The 15287-nt window shown below is 36.6% G+C and overlaps 4 protein-coding genes across 5 annotated transcripts in view; 1 reads left to right on the forward strand and 3 right to left on the reverse strand.

The window, feature by feature from the left end:
* The window catches only part of LOC105168012 (E3 ubiquitin-protein ligase COP1), a 7376-nt gene extending 2362 nt beyond the window's left edge, over window positions 1-5014 (reverse strand). Inside the window, exons 1-8 of the mRNA XM_011087914.2 lie at window positions 4473-5014; window positions 3568-3645; window positions 2828-2983; window positions 1949-2308; window positions 1389-1546; window positions 1244-1309; window positions 507-585; window positions 73-228 (exon numbers count right to left, since the gene is read on the reverse strand). Of these exons, the coding sequence (XP_011086216.1) occupies window positions 73-228; window positions 507-585; window positions 1244-1309; window positions 1389-1546; window positions 1949-2308; window positions 2828-2983; window positions 3568-3645; window positions 4473-4838 (1419 nt within the window). The 5' untranslated portion in view covers window positions 4839-5014. The remainder of the gene's footprint in view (window positions 1-72; window positions 229-506; window positions 586-1243; window positions 1310-1388; window positions 1547-1948; window positions 2309-2827; window positions 2984-3567; window positions 3646-4472) is intronic.
* On the reverse strand, window positions 6824-7186 carry LOC105168608 (non-specific lipid-transfer protein-like). The gene has a single exon (XM_011088744.1). The coding sequence runs from the start codon at window positions 7184-7186 to the stop codon at window positions 6824-6826; it is 363 nt and encodes a 120-aa protein (XP_011087046.1).
* LOC105168013 (tropinone reductase-like 3) lies at window positions 9236-11509 on the forward strand. The gene is made up of 6 exons (XM_011087916.2): window positions 9236-9519; window positions 9771-9887; window positions 10527-10661; window positions 10751-10876; window positions 10965-11066; window positions 11207-11509. Exons 1-6 carry the CDS (start codon window positions 9388-9390, stop codon window positions 11354-11356), a joined length of 762 nt encoding a protein of 253 aa, XP_011086218.1. The 5' UTR covers window positions 9236-9387; the 3' UTR covers window positions 11357-11509.
* On the reverse strand, window positions 11747-14728 carry LOC105168015 (uncharacterized membrane protein At1g16860-like). 2 transcript variants are annotated; one of them, XM_011087918.2, is made up of 4 exons: window positions 13758-14728; window positions 13310-13354; window positions 12537-12748; window positions 11747-12241 (listed from the first exon to the last, which is right to left on the reverse strand). In XM_011087918.2, the coding sequence occupies exons 1-4, from the start codon at window positions 14490-14492 to the stop codon at window positions 12049-12051; spliced, it is 1185 nt and encodes a 394-aa protein (XP_011086220.1). In that variant the 5' UTR covers window positions 14493-14728; the 3' UTR covers window positions 11747-12048. The 2 variants fall into 2 exon arrangements, with proteins under 2 accessions (XP_011086220.1, XP_011086219.1); XM_011087917.2 differs by having other exon boundaries at window positions 13199-13354; window positions 13758-14723.

A 15287-nucleotide genomic window follows, 5' to 3' on the forward strand; every position in this document is an offset into this window, starting at 1 on the left:
AGATAAAACGGCGAGAAGAGAAAAGGGGGGGGGGGGGGGGGGAGAAAGAAAGATATTCAGCATAAATTCTACCTGCCGAGTAGTCACATCCCAAACAGTTACAATGCCTTCATAGTCGCTGCTGGCTATGTGATTTTTTGCGTACTTGTTCCAGCTTAAACAGCTGAGTTTTGATCGTGTGGACATTTCCGCAACTGGACATTGCACATCAGATGGTTCATTAACTACCTGGAAAGCATTTGACCAATTTGAAAAGTGATACCAGATGGGTCATAATTATAGCAAAGCATTTGAAGCCCCAAATTTTATTGGAAGCATTACAAAAATGTAAATTAGTATGCAAATCATGAATATGGTAGCATCCCCATGGAAAGATAAAATTCCAACTGAGAAAGTCAATTATAAAACCCATTACCGAAGCACAAATGTCAAATATGTCCAGTCATCTGCAGAAATGCAAGTTGTGACATGCAATACAATTTTGAAACACTTGCCAACATTCTTACCGATGAAAACTCAAAAATCTTGATACGTCTTGATACTCCAGCAGTAGCAAACAATTCATCATCTCGGTCAAATTCTATACTGCAATAAAGAAAGGAAACTTTTGAAAAAAAATACAGGTAAAGTTGCACACAACACTCAGACAACAGTCCAAAAGCAGGGAAACAGAGGGACACTATAGCAGTTCGTACAGCCCAAAAATGAGACCATTGTCGGAGACGGCAATAATTGAAAAATCCTATGAAATTACAGGTTACTTAATTCAAACTTTTCGAGATTGAAAATCAGCACTGCCAGCATCACATACACCATTCTATTAGATGGATTGAAAGTAGAACACCATAAACTGAATAGAGGTCCCTATCTTGTGAAATGTAACCCACTTCTTTGAGTCTGTTACTGATTGGTGAAGGAAAACAGAATCACAAATCCTGTCTGCAATTGTATATAAACGAATTCTTACTAGTACTTAGTAATGTCATGCATGAAACATACAGAAAATACCAGCAACCACATATTATAATAGTCAAAACAAGTTATTGATTTTTTCCACTGGCTGTCTGGTTTAACAAAAAAAACGAAAAAAACTGAAGGCTTTATACACAGAATATGCAGAAAGATTGTCCAAATTTGATGTTTTTCTTTTTGCTCTTTTTTACCCTAGCTCTTGTTTCCAGCTGAAATGATGCACCAGCAACAGAATTAAATTCCATCCAATTTGGCAGCAGGCTCCACTAACCTTGATACAATATTAGCTGAGTGAAACAAATCTCCATGTCTAAGCTCAGCAACAACCCGCAACCGACTGATTAACCAAACAAACTCGATCAGTAAGTGAGCATGCATTTGAGTAGAGAAACTAAGATGTCTCCATATATCTACACCTGTATCTTGTGAAGGTTGACAGGACAGACTGAAAATCTTCAAGTCCTTCACTGTAACCTTCTAAATTGGAACCATGTCTATCCCGTTCTTGCTTTTCTGAAGATAGTCTCGCCCAATATCGCCGCTTTTGCAAGTAACAGTCTTGTAGATCATTGAACTGTTGTAACAGAAATTACTATGACCACCTCAGAGAAAGAGATAAAGATCACTTAAACACGGAAAAACCAATGGCATTTTCCATGATCAACTTTACCCTAAGCACTGCAGCCACTACTCGAGGAGGTAATTCAGAGTAATGCAGCAGGAGCTTGCCAATGGCATGCCAAAATAGACAAGGATGCTGACCCCCCAACTCAATTGACCTAAACTAGTGCAGGGAATTATCAAGTATTCTTAAGATTGGCCTATCGGCAATGACCATTCGCAGGTACAATTGTTTATTGATACAACTACTTTCCTCCACATCATGTGTAAGTTCAGCTCTTTTGTGCGAACTTAGGAGCACAAGAAGCCCAATTACACCTCAACAATGTGAGATTACTGGTAAACAAAAACTGACCTGTGCATGCACCCGCCTCTTTCTTGCCAATGCCAGTCCAGAATGAGTAAGACTTTGGGTGTCTGACCCACCATAAGAATCCTTCCTTAGGATTAAAGGACTTGCAGAAGATTTTCCATCAACTTTTCTATTTTGGGACCCGCCAGAACTCATGCGGCCTTGGCCTGGTGCCATAGCAGTTCTAGAAACACTGAGACCACAATGTTTATCCATAAGCAAAGGTAATGCCGATTTGGAAGGGGGATCGTCGATAAGCATTCTCAGTTTTGCGGAGTATCTATCCCTTCTCCGGCACAACTCTATTCGACGTCTCTCCACAGCATGAATATCTTCTTTAATGTATTGGAGGTCAGATTGAATCTGCAAGACAAATAAAATGTAATCTTTTTCCCCAGAAAAATACAAAAACAAAACAAACGATATATCATTTTTTTAGTTGAGGATATCCATCAACAATCATGCTGCAAAAGAATCCTTGATAGATTCCACAGAGGATGAACATCAGAGAGTATATCATATTCAACATCGTAGACATAAATATTGCATGTGGTAATACGATGACAGAGAATTGATTTGCGTGGTTAACAACATTGCCCAACTCTTGAAGCTAACTTCTATTTTCAAGTAAGAAATGAAACCTTGATAGTGTCTATAGATGTCAAGTATCCTAACATGAACCTATGCTCCAATGGCAATGACTCATATTGCCCAAATGTAATTTAGACAAACTATTATTACCTCCAATGGAATAATTCACTACATAATTACTTGCAGACAAGGACGAAAAAAAGGTTTAAATTCATTAGCAGTAGCATAAATTTCTTCTACAGTAAATATGATATGACAAAGCCATAAAGGGGAAAAACAAGTCTCAAGCACCTCACTCAGCTCATCAAGTTTTTTCTTTTTCAAACAATGCAGAAAATCAAGCAGAATCTGTAGATTTGTCTCAGCTTCTTCTCGCTCCATTTTGCTTTTCTTCTCAGCAATAAGATACAAGAGGCTCTCAAGCTCCTTAATTGACGCTTCGCATCCCTGTCTTAAGTGTCAAATTAGAGTCACTGGACAATTACAGAAGTCAGGGGAAAAGAAGATTTAAATATGCATTTGCAGAATATCATGAGCAAGACCTGGAAGAAAATGGGTTTCAACTAAACCCGTATGCTGACAGATGCAAAACTTACACCTAATAGTGCTCCTCGTCGTGCCAAAATTTGTTCACTATCTTCAAATTGATAAGGAAGAATGAAAATTAATCCATATGAACTTTCAACTGTATCTTGAAACCAAAAATAATTTTTTCCTGCTTGGGGGTTTGGCAAACACTATCAATGAATGAGGAGTGCTCAATTTTAAACAAGAGTGAATAGCTAGCCACATATGAATACCTAAGTAAAGTCTGTTCCAGTAAAGAATGTCCAGTAGCAATCTAACAAAAGAGTATATATGTAATTGTGTAGCATCTAAGTAATGTACTCTACAAAAGGATTGTGTTATGAGTAGACTTCTCAAACAAAATGGCTATGCTCCTCCTAGTCAGAAGAATTAACATTGCTGTTATGTAATGAAGAAAGAGGGACATAGAACAGTTCCAAGGAAGCTGTTGTCAATTAACTGACCTGTTCTAATGCCTGGCGAAGCTGTTCCAAAGGAGTGCCACTTTTTGCTATTTGACGAGCCGATGTCTTCGTCAGTAACTACAATATTGAAGCATAACATACCACAAACTCAGTCCAAGTTGGGCCATAACACGGCATAAGCTCAATGCAAGACCAAATGAACTAATATAATGCAAGCAACGTTTGAGGGCAAGAGAAGCACTAAAATGCCAGATATCATTGGCTCTGGCATTTGAATAAAGAATATGTACAACATCACAGATCAACTTCTGAACAGTCAGAAATTCCAGCAACTGATGACATGAGATATGCCACTTGACGTAGACTCACTGACTTCATAGCTTGATTTTCTTCTTTGAAACTTATTTTGATAAGTAGATGAGAAGCGCTTCTTGTTATATATTTGATACCGATATATAACTACTTCATTATTGCTCAAACTTCTCTGTAGTAAGCAAAGTCAAGGCACAAGAATATGATGAATTTAAAATATCATTAGAAAAATGCTTTACAATATATTGGCAGCAAATGCATTAGTAGGCCCATTATATTCGGTCCACCACTCTCTCATTTCATGTTAATCAAACTGCGGGACACAAAATTCATATTTCCTACTTGGGTACTAAATACTCTGAGATTGGGCAAGGATGCCTCTGAACTGCTGCGTACCGGCTCCTAAAATTTAAACAAATTGATGTCATCTAACAACACATGCCTTACCTTTCAGAAGATCAAACCCAGCTGGTCAACACTGCGAAACGTTTATAATGACTGAAAAAGCATCTGAATTTCATAACTAGCATACATTACACAAATGCGGACACTGGAATTACCGAAACAATGCAACTTGAAACGAAAGGATCATAAGTTGAAAACACATCTCAGTAAAATTACCGAAAGCAGACCTTGTTAAGGAGGAAATTGGGGTATATATGATTGGTGGTGAGGAAATGAGAGCAACAAGGACAATTACTCTTGTTCTGAAGATGAGTCACGATACACATGTAGCAAAAACTATGTCCACAGACCGTCAAAAACGCATCCTTTATGATTTGCATGCATATCGGACACAGAATATCTTTATCGACCTCCTCGAGATCCTGCAGCTTCTGGGATGGCGGCGGCGGCATAGCTGATGGCGGTTCGGCAGAGGAATCTGCCGGCTCGGACTTGACGGTAGGGACTAAAGCGCCGGCGATTGAAGTGGTCTGGCCTCCCATTTGCTGTGGATCAGCAAGGAGAGAGAGATTTTCGTCGGTTTCCAAATGCATGTAGGTAATTGTTGTGATGGTGGTGGTGGTGGGTAGAGGTATGTATGTATTTTTCCGTACGAGTGAAGAAAGGAAAGGAGGAGACGGTGTGGGGGAGAAGAGAGGAGAAGAGGGGAGATTTGTATGGGCATAAACTGACCACGTTACGCGGGCGTTTCCCTTTTCAGATTCCTATACAGCGAAAACTGTAAAACGACAAAACTATAACCGTTTTTACTGCTCCCTCCCTCACATATCTACTATCACTCCTTATATTGCATACCCCCTCATTCTATCTCTAATTTTTACCTCATAAATCCTCTTCTTATTTACTTTAATAAAAATACCCTCAATTCAAATTCATAACATTCTACAACTTCACTCTGTTTCCTTCCGTGTATTGTTCTGATGAATTTGGATTTGAAAAAAGAATTTTAAATCTAACAGGTCCAATTGTAAGTTCAAAATAGACCAATTGAGAGAAGTTCGGAATAGATCAATACGGAGATCCCATCTCGATTGGTCCAATTTCAAATCTTAATGAATTTATTTCAAACCTATTCTGTTCAAATTTAATTTAATTGATGATAAAATTTATCTCTTTCTTTTCTTAAAAAAAAAATTATTATTATAGAGTGGTGGTGGTGGTGGTGGTGGTGGTTACATTATATGTGATGGAAAAATCCAAAAGAGTGAGGACAGTCATTAAATGAGAATTAGTTGAAGGCATCTAACACCATTCAATTCAATTCAGAAAAAAAAAAGCATTAAGTAAAGACTAAGACATTCAACTCTGCTGTTCATTTGTCTTTTTATTTCCTCTAATAATAATAATCTGCTCAATCTTGTAATTGTGTGGTTCACAAATGGGACGACCCACGTCCCAGAGTGGCACTACCTCGCCAACTCGTGTCTCACGCCTAGCCCTCCTTATTCAAACACCAATCCTTCTACTTAATTATCATTTTCATTTCATTATTTCCACTGTAATCTATTTTTTTTCTACTTTTGCAATTCACCAAAAAAATAATTTATGTTCCTATATTTTTTAAAATAAAATAATTTATTTTCGATAAAAAATATGAAAAGATAAAATTGGTTGTATTTTAAAAAATATAAAACAATACCTCGCTATTTTTTTTTTATAAAAATAATTTATTCATTTACGTGAAAATTACTTGTATTTTTTTATAATTATTTATTTAGAGGGCTTCACTTTGATTCTCCCATTGGTCACAGTTTGCCCAAAGCAACAAAAAACCTTTCTGACCTGGCGTATCCAGTTCCAGTTGTCCTCGCAGTTCGCGCGAAGAAGTGGCTGGGTTAGGGACTTGGCTCACTCTAGATTCTAATTATTTGGGCTTAATTGTAAATATGCTAGTTTTTTGTCCTTATCAGGGAAAATATTAATTCTAAGAAGCGGCCACCAGGGCGGGTATCTTTTCTGGATGTGGGCCAATTTGGGCTTTAAATTGGATCAAATCCATAACCAATTCTGATACTAAAGGCCTATATTTCATTGTTTCAAACTTTTTTAAATACTTCGAAAATTACAAGATCTTGAAAATTAATTGATAATTTTTTTCTACAAAACTTATAAGATTTTATAAATTCTTTTTTAAAATAAAAAGTTATGCTCGTTCAATTTCTTTCAAAGTATTTTATAAGTTTTTTTTTTAATTTTAATATTCAATATAAAATGCACTAATAGTTTTATTAGTGTTTTACTTTTGTCCTTTGTATAATTAATTTTGTTATTATCGCAAAAAAATATTTATTAATAAAAGTTTAAATTCTAATAATTTGATTATTTTTTAATTATTGTTATAAATGTTTTATTTATTCAAATATTTAGAAAAAATTATTTTTAGATAAAATTTAATATCTTTAAACTTTTAAAATAAAAACTTATATGATATTTCACTGAGTGGTGGTCGGAAACTGTTCCGAACCAAAATCGGAATAACGAAAAGCAGAGATTGAGAAAGTGTGATGAGAAAAACCCATCAGATTGATAACTTGTTGCAGTGAAGATTAGGGTCAAGTCTTATGCTACTGGTCACATTGCAGAGCTTAGGGAGTTTCGCGGCTCTGACCAAGTTGACAGGGAAAGAACTGGCGGTTTCCTTGAAACACTCGCACAAAATCTTACGGGATCTCGGCGACGACTTCGCCAGCTTGTCCAGCGATCGCACGGCAACAGGCGGCGCGGCGTTAGGTCTAGCAGCCGTACTCTTCAAAAAGGCGCCGCATGGCTGCAACTGCGCCACAGCGTCGTCGCACTTAACCTCCGTCCCTGCCGTGGCCCGGCCAACAACCAAGGCCAGAACAACCGCCACTGCCAGCCGCCGGAAAGTACAGCACTTCATCTTCTTCGAGATTCTGGTGTTTGTGTGTGGGGAGAAACGAGTTCGGTATATATAATGAAATAAAGAGAAGGGGATTGAATTTGTTTTTAATTGATTTTCCAGTTTGTGAAGGTGATCTGAGGCAGTAAATGCGGAAGTGCGAGGCCAGGCAGGGAGCTCTGCCAGATGCAGGTTAGGATCATCGGCAACGGCCAGGTGTGTACTGTTGGTTGTATATTCCAATCCGCAAATGTGATGCCAAAACAGAGAAGTAAACTGATGGAATTAATAGGAATTGCCTTTTAATTTGGTAACAAAGAATTAAATAGTTTTAGGAACATTTAACGCGTGATTAGGAATGTGATTAAGCTACTTAAAAGTAGGGGTACCCGTTGACAGAAGCTTGATTAATAATAAATAAATCAAATTCCAACATAATTTTTTAAATTCGATAATATATATATATATATATATATATAAGAAATGCAAGTAAAGACTTATCATTCCAAGATTAGTTTTTTATTTGAACTAACAACCGATTAATTGAACTGATATTGTCTTTAAAAAAAATGTTTTTCAACTTTGGGTTCTTCCAACCCGCTAATAAATGATAAGGGTAAAATTCATAATTAAAAGGATAAGATTCATATTACCTCTATCTGACATCCAAAATATCAAATAAGTTTTTATGATAAAAAAGTTATATACCTTGTGTAAAATTTTAAAAGGTGCGCTTCCTAATGTATTTGAACATGAGTTTGGTGTTCTAATAACAAAAATACTCGTTTTAAGTCAATGGCCTATATTTAATATGGTTTAAAATTTGTGGCTCAAATTTGATCATACTTATCAAAAATTAAAATATATTATTTTAATATATAAATAATTATATATATATTTATATAACATATCCCAATTCTAATTTTCTTCTCCTCTTATATCTCCACCATCCGACCACCTTTCGGAGCAAACTTACCACCATTTGAAAGCTCGTCTAATGGCAAGCATCTTGATACCCCACCCTTTGCAAATCTCTAATTTGTTGGTGAATTGTCTCAGTTTTTCACTTAAAAATTCTTAACCACCCCCTATCTTCTATCACTTTTTTTTCCGGTATCCAATCACCTCTCAACACGTGTTTACAATTATCGGAAAGCTTGTCCAATGACGAACATTTTGATACCTCATCTACCACTAATTTTCCATCCGTCGAAGAATTATCTCCATTTTATATTTTTTTATATATACGTATAATTAAATTATATTTTTATATTATATTTTTAAAATATGTATAATTTAAAGATAAGGATAGTTCGATCATTCAGGGATAAAATATCCATACTAAGTTGCATTTTGGATGCGTGAAATACGATTCTAGAGGTGAGGAGGTAATATGCACCTTTTTAAATTTTACAAGAGGGTTATATGATAACTTTTTATCACAAGAGTTTATTTGAACATTGTGGATATAAAAGAAAGCTAATATGAATTTCACACACAAAAAAAAAAAATGATAAAAAGCAGAAAGGACTTTGGAATTGTATTGTTTATTTAATGTGATTACTTAAGGTAGCTATAGACACACGCTACTTATTTTGGGCCCTTACAATCTAGTCTCAATACATTTAAAATTTTAATATATATATATATATATATATAAATTTACTCTTATTTGTATTTTACATGAAAATTATATAATTACAAGAGAAGTTTCAAATAATCATTGTTTATATCTTAATTACAACTTTTATCGCTCTTACACTTTTTACGACTTATCTAATTTAAACAGCTAGTACCAAAATTCCCGAATATGATGCTCATAATTTCTAACTTGTAGTCTATCCTAACAACGTATTAGAAAATGAGTACATAATGCACTTACCAAAAAGATTTAGCACATAATAATATAATGAAGTTGTTATTATTACTGATTTTGGATTATTAAAATGCTCATCCAAGAAATTAACAATAATTCGTATGAACACAGTTGAGGGTCCCACTACAACGACCTCAGCCAAGACCAAACGTCTCATCCATCGTCGGGATTATCTATAAAAATTGTCAACACATTAGTATCTTCTGTCTGCGTAATGGCATATAATTTTTCTTTGATAAGCAATCTCTCTCGGTAAACTCTATCTCAGCACTGGAATACTTAACGCTGGTTTGACGCAGTTCCTATACGTACAGTCCTTGCGGAATTCAAAGAAGTGATTAGAAAAATGGAGAAGATTGGGAAAAGATTTGAAGGGAAGGTGGCCATCGTCACGGCATCCACTCAGGGCATTGGTTTCGGCATAGCCGAGCGCCTAGGCTTGGAAGGCGGCGCCGTTGTTATTTCCTCTCGCCGGCAGGTATGTGGGCGCAATAGCTCGCCCCTGAATTTCTCATCTTCTTGAAATTTTTAGGTATTGAGTGTTAAGTTGAAATTTGATAAAGATCTATTCTTTCGTCCGTGGGTCGTTCCCAAAATTTGATCTTTTGATGTGGTTTTAGAGATACCGGTTTTATTGGGTGCTTTTGTATTTTGCTTAAACTCAATTTCGATTTATTCTTTTGTTGTTTTCATTGTTTGTGCTGAGAAGTTCTGTAAGTGAGTTTGCAGAAAAACGTTGATGAAGCAGTGCAAAAGCTTAAGAGTAGAGGAATTGAGGCGCTGGGGCTGGTATGCCACGTTTCAAATGCACAGCAAAGAAAGGATCTGATAAAGAAAACCATTGAGGTAATTATGTTACTTAGTACTAGAATTTACAATTTGTATCTCTAAGTTCATGTTCTGTTTTACGGCTGTAATTGCTTGTTATTTGATCCTAGGTTTTGTAGCATAGGCTCTCCTGAGTTTGATATTCCAGGTATCTTAGTTAGGTCTGTTGTTGGCTTTGATTTCCATGATCTTCTAAATGTCAAAGAGATCGAGAGTTTTCTGTTTGTGTATCTGAGTTTATTTAGTGGTTGGTCATCTTCTTTCACTCCTTACTTGTAGTCCTTCCAGAGTGCTTAACTTGCCTTAGAAAGTAGATTTACTTTACAGCAAAGCTGGTGATTTTAATCAAAACTTGGAATAATATCCTCTACTTCTCTCTTTTTGGAATTCAAACACAAATGCTTTTGGTCCAAAATTGTAGATAAATGGACTGCTGGGCTCTGAATGATTAAAAGGGTGGTCTTGATATGTTTTTATATCATTATTTTGCTATCACATTCTAGATTGAAATATAAGCTAGATGGTGAATGCTGTGGAAATCCTTTTGTTCCAGTTCATGTTTGTATTGTGGTATATGCTTTCCTGAGATTTATATTAGTGATTTCGTCTATTATTTGGATTTTGAAAATTTGTTTCTGGAAACTTATTTGCTTACAGAAATATGGGAAAATAGACGTAATTGTATGCAATGCTGCTGCAAACCCTTCTGTTGACGGCATCTTGGGAACTAATGAATCAGTACTTGACAAACTATGGGAGATCAATGTGAAAACTTCAGTTCTTCTTCTACAAGTATGTCATTCAATATGGACTATGAAATTTTGCATGTGTTTATGTTTTGCTTTTCTATACTGTTAGTTAAATGTATTTCACTGTGACAGGAAGCAGCTCCTCACTTACAGAAAGGTTCTTCAGTCATATTTGTGTCTTCTATAGCTGGCTACCACCCACCTCAAGGTTTGGCTATGTATGGTGTCACCAAAACAGCTCTTCTTGGGCTCACAAAGGTACGTACAATTCTTTGTATGTGTGTGTGTATATATATATATTCTGCAACTTTCTTATAACTGATTCCTCCCTATTGTTTGTTTCCAGGCACTCGCGGCTGAAATGGCCCCGGATACTCGTGTGAACTGTGTTGCTCCTGGTTTTGTTCCGACTCACTTTGCGTCTTTTCTTACAACGAATGAGAGCATGGTAAGCCTTCAATACTATTCTATCTCCGTCTATTTGGAATGTGCTTCTGATGGTATCTACTTATATTCCCCCTCAACATAATAGTGGCTGATATTCTGGGAGATTGTCTAATAACATGGTATTCTGGTTATTCTTCATAGAGGAAAAGCCTCGAGGAGAAAACCCTACTCAATAGACTTGGGACTACGCAAGATATGGCTGCAGCAGTGGCTTATTTGGCTTCCGATGATGCTTCTTATGTAACTGGAGAAACATTGATAGTAGCAGGAGGAATGCAATCCAGACTCTAATTTATCTCTGTTTTCTATATGTTCGAGTTCCGTTGCCAACTTTTTAATAGTGATCTTGTAGTAATTAGTTCTTACAAGAATCCAGAACTATGATGGATTTGCTTCTTGAGGTGCCATGAAGATGGAATAAAGTGTGACGTGATCTATTTCTCATTTGGTTGTTTTTCTCTGCTGAGTTTCGTATGGAATGATTCTGTAGTAACGAGTAACAATGGCATTTTCAAAGCAGTCGAGATAATGACATAAAATCTATTGAACTTCAATATACGGGGCACTTCAAACTAAAACCATCTGAAAAGGTGATTTGCCGGACTCACACTGGACCACTCGTTTGACAAAGACTTGACGTTAACTTTTGGCATTGATAGGGAAAAAGAGAACAACGGGTAGTATATGCAAGTCAGAGTAATCACTTAAAGGCAACCCTGATAACTTCTGTACAACGAGAGCAAAAAGTAAATAAAAATAAATGAATAAGTTGGCACGACAAAATGCTGCCTACTTGAGGGGGGAACTTTTTCCCCTTGCACTTCTGTGATGCTTATATATCTACCAAGAACATGGATATTTTACAAGATCTTGCTCTTCGATCACGAAACAATATACAGTAATCTGTTCATACTCTATTTTTTATGGCACATGTTGCCTGTTTACTTGGGGCTTGTTAAGTGAGACGGAAGGTTTTCTTGCATTTATACAGGAATCACATCACCATTTTGACTTTCATCGCACGTCAAAATAAGGCCTTGAATGTATGTGGGGAGAAGGCAACAGCGCCAGTGACAGGCTGTTGAGACGGGCTCTGTGGGCGGAACAATCATGAGTACAATATCATGGCGTTGAACCACACCCATGACACTCACGGTGCTTCCTTCTTTAATATAACTGCAAAAGAGCATTGAAATACTCAACCTCAGAAAGGATTAAGAAACTAAGAACAATTTCATGTTTATGATTGTGAATTGAAATCCAGATACTTGCATATCGATAGCAGATTCAAGTTGTGGCTTTCAGTTTTTGCTGTATGTGAAAGGACAATTTCTTATAGCATTTTACTCGTCTTATTCTATCTCCTGGATACACAAGGCATTCGAGTATTTATATTATACTATAAACATCAGCTTGTATTCCAAAATGGTGGAATGTTGTACGATTCTTTACATGCCAAACAATATCTTACCCTTCTTTAAGGCGCATTAAACGGTCGTCACTTGACAAACCTCGTTCAGAAAGCCAGCTCAAAAGATTTGGAGATAATCCTTTGTTACCCTTAGTGACATCAATGACTACTGTTGGTCTGACAAATGCTGCAACTTTAGCACCATAGCCTGTTTTTACAAGAGCCCTTGAACCAGACTGACAGTCTGATATATAAAAGTCGGCCACATACTTCTGTTAACATAAGAAGAAAAGGCAGTTAAATTACATTAAGGGACTGGTTATCCGTTTCAATATTTCAAAACATAAAACACAGCCACGATCCCCCAGCAAATTATTGCCATAGAAATCCAAGTAAAAACCAATATATTCTAGCATATGATAACATAATGAGTTGCACCCACATCCGCATAATGATAACCACTGAACAATTGCAATATTGGATGCTAGGAGCCTAGGAGTAACATTAATTCTCCTAGTACTTGGCCCTGGTACCCTGGATTATAGTGGTATAATCACAACAGGTTTTACATGTTGGACATTTACGTCGGATAAATAAATGTCCGTGTCTTCAACATGAGGTTGCAAGGTCCACCTTTCCAGATGCAATTGATGATTTACGGTCGCATGAAGTTGCATACTCTCCAATATAATTCAAACAAGATTCACAACTAGAAAACAGACCTCTGAATGACTGCATGCCCAAGAGAAAAAATGGTGTTTAGAATTTGCTGGCTTTCCAGCACAACCTCTGTATTCATATAGCTCGGATGAAACATATACGCATCTTGGTACCTTCTGAAATGAAGTTTCAAGAGGTATGCTGCCACAAGTAACGACCTACACAAGACAATAAAACACTAACGTAAGTACAAGCAACATCAGAACTACAAGTAGTTTAAAGAAACTACCATAATTGACTGCATTCACTATTGCATGACTGAGGTGGAGCAACCATTGCAAGCATTTTATTCACAGGCAACAAGAAGCTATTGAAATGAAGAGTTTTCTGGGCTGCACGTACGAATCCTGCATTTTCATTCTCAAAATGTGCTAGAAAGATACCAAATAGTCAATATTGTCCAATGAACATGAATAAAGGAAAAGAGAAGTTCCGCACCACTACCACAAGAACAGCATACACATGAGCTCAATCAATAATAATACCAAAATAGCCAAATGCTTTTTCCACATTGACATTGTTCAACCCGATAAACACACGAATGGGGCCATGAGAAATTACCCCAGTGACCTTGAGGTACTGTCCATCAACAGCATCCTTAAACTTAGCATCAGGGCATTTCCTCAAGAACCCCAAAATCCCGTGCTCTCTGTACGCGTAATTCCATACTAAAATCACCACGGTAGGGACTAAAACCGCAACCACCACCACCAGAATGACCGCCTTCTTCACGGCGGCCATGAAAAAAGCCCCAACGACCAAGCCCGTTACCGCCACAACCAAAAACACCCACATAGCCACCCGTGAAACCCTAAAACCTAATTTTATCTCTTCCCCTATGCTCGTAACAGCAGAGCCATAAACAGCCTTTTTGAATGAGCTAGGCGCCGATGTCTCATCTAGCTGGCCGGACCGTCGGCTCGAACATGCGCCCAGCGCACCAGAAGTAATGAGGCCAGTGGGTTGAATAGGCGTCATCGGCCCAGAGAAAGAGGAGGAGGAGGAGGAGGACTTCTTATTCATGGGTCCTGAGTTCGTGGATTTCGGACCCAGTGGGCCGGAATTGGAGCCGGATCTAGCAGATCCGGTTTGCAGGCGGGATTGGAGTTTGGGTAGGTCACTAGAAGCATCGATCCCATACATTTTTCCAATGTCGCCGGAATTCTTGACATCACCGCCAGTGTAGATAACGGAGCGCGAGGCCATTGTAGGCTGGCGTTCTTTGAGGAGATGATCGGGTCGACCCGAAACCATGAGGCCGCTGCTTAACTGGTGTGACCCGGTTCGTGTTCCCATTGTGGGTTCTTCGTTCTCGGTGAGTCTGAATTTTGTTGGGAGATTGGAGTTGGAGGTTTTTCAGCGGAGAGTGAGAGTGAGATCCTACTGTTCCTTTCATTCCTCCAAATCGCATCATTTTCTATTTCTTTTTTCTTTTTAATAAATAAACCTAATTTAAAACATTAAAATTTTATTATTATAAAATTAATAAATATATACAACGTGGGTAGTTATTTGGGATGTAAATTGAGAAACGTGTTATAATAAAACAATATAAAAATATAATCTAAAAGCCCCTCATTCTTTATTAATAGTGTAGATACGTTAGATATATTCTGTGGAGCCCCATATTCCTATAATATGATACTACATATTTAAATGTATCATATATAAAAATATTAATATAATATAAACTTTATGAATAATTACATTGTCCTTTTCTTTTCCCCTGAATTTTTGTGTATTATCTGTAAATTTTTTGTATATTTAGGACCTTTAACCTTTGATTTTGTTTTATTATTATATCTCTCAATTCGTCAAAATCCACCCAATAGTAAAAGAGAATTAAATAAAAATCGATATTATCATTTCTAACATATTGCAGATCAATAAATATTTTCTGGCTAAATTATATTTATACATCTTTACTCCTATGGCCTACAACATTATTTTGGTTAGAAAAATTTGTTTAACCTGTAATAAATAAGTAATAAGACAATTGGATGTAAATATGAATTTTGATTCAACTTTTTTTTATTAATTTTAACAAATTTTGTAAAATTTTTTATTAATCTTTATACATCAAACTTTTTT

The sequence above is a fragment of the Sesamum indicum genome, linkage group LG8, assembly GCF_000512975.1.
Source record: "Sesamum indicum cultivar Zhongzhi No. 13 linkage group LG8, S_indicum_v1.0, whole genome shotgun sequence".
Taxonomy (NCBI): domain Eukaryota; kingdom Viridiplantae; phylum Streptophyta; class Magnoliopsida; order Lamiales; family Pedaliaceae; genus Sesamum; species Sesamum indicum.

Bases quoted from the DNA above. Each gene is read 5' to 3' on its own strand.
- LOC105168013 (XM_011087916.2), top strand. From the start codon at position 9,388: ATGGAGAAGATTGGGAAAAGATTTGAAGGGAAGGTGGCCATCGTCACG. The intron at 9,520-9,770 runs GTATGTGGGCGC...GTGAGTTTGCAG, and splicing joins TTATTTCCTCTCGCCGGCAG to AAAAACGTTGATGAAGCAGT. The intron at 11,067-11,206 runs GTAAGCCTTCAA...TATTCTTCATAG, and splicing joins TTACAACGAATGAGAGCATG to AGGAAAAGCCTCGAGGAGAA.
- LOC105168608 (XM_011088744.1), bottom strand. From the start codon at position 7,186: ATGAAGTGCTGTACTTTCCGGCGGCTGGCAGTGGCGGTTGTTCTGGCC.
- LOC105168015 (XM_011087917.2), bottom strand. From the start codon at position 14,492: ATGGGAACACGAACCGGGTCACACCAGTTAAGCAGCGGCCTCATGGTT. The intron at 13,355-13,757 runs GTAATTTCTCAT...TGTCTTGTGTAG, and splicing joins AGTACCTCAAGGTCACTGGG to GTCGTTACTTGTGGCAGCAT. The intron at 12,242-12,536 runs GTAAGATATTGT...GCTCTTTTGCAG, and splicing joins TTAATGCGCCTTAAAGAAGG to TTATATTAAAGAAGGAAGCA.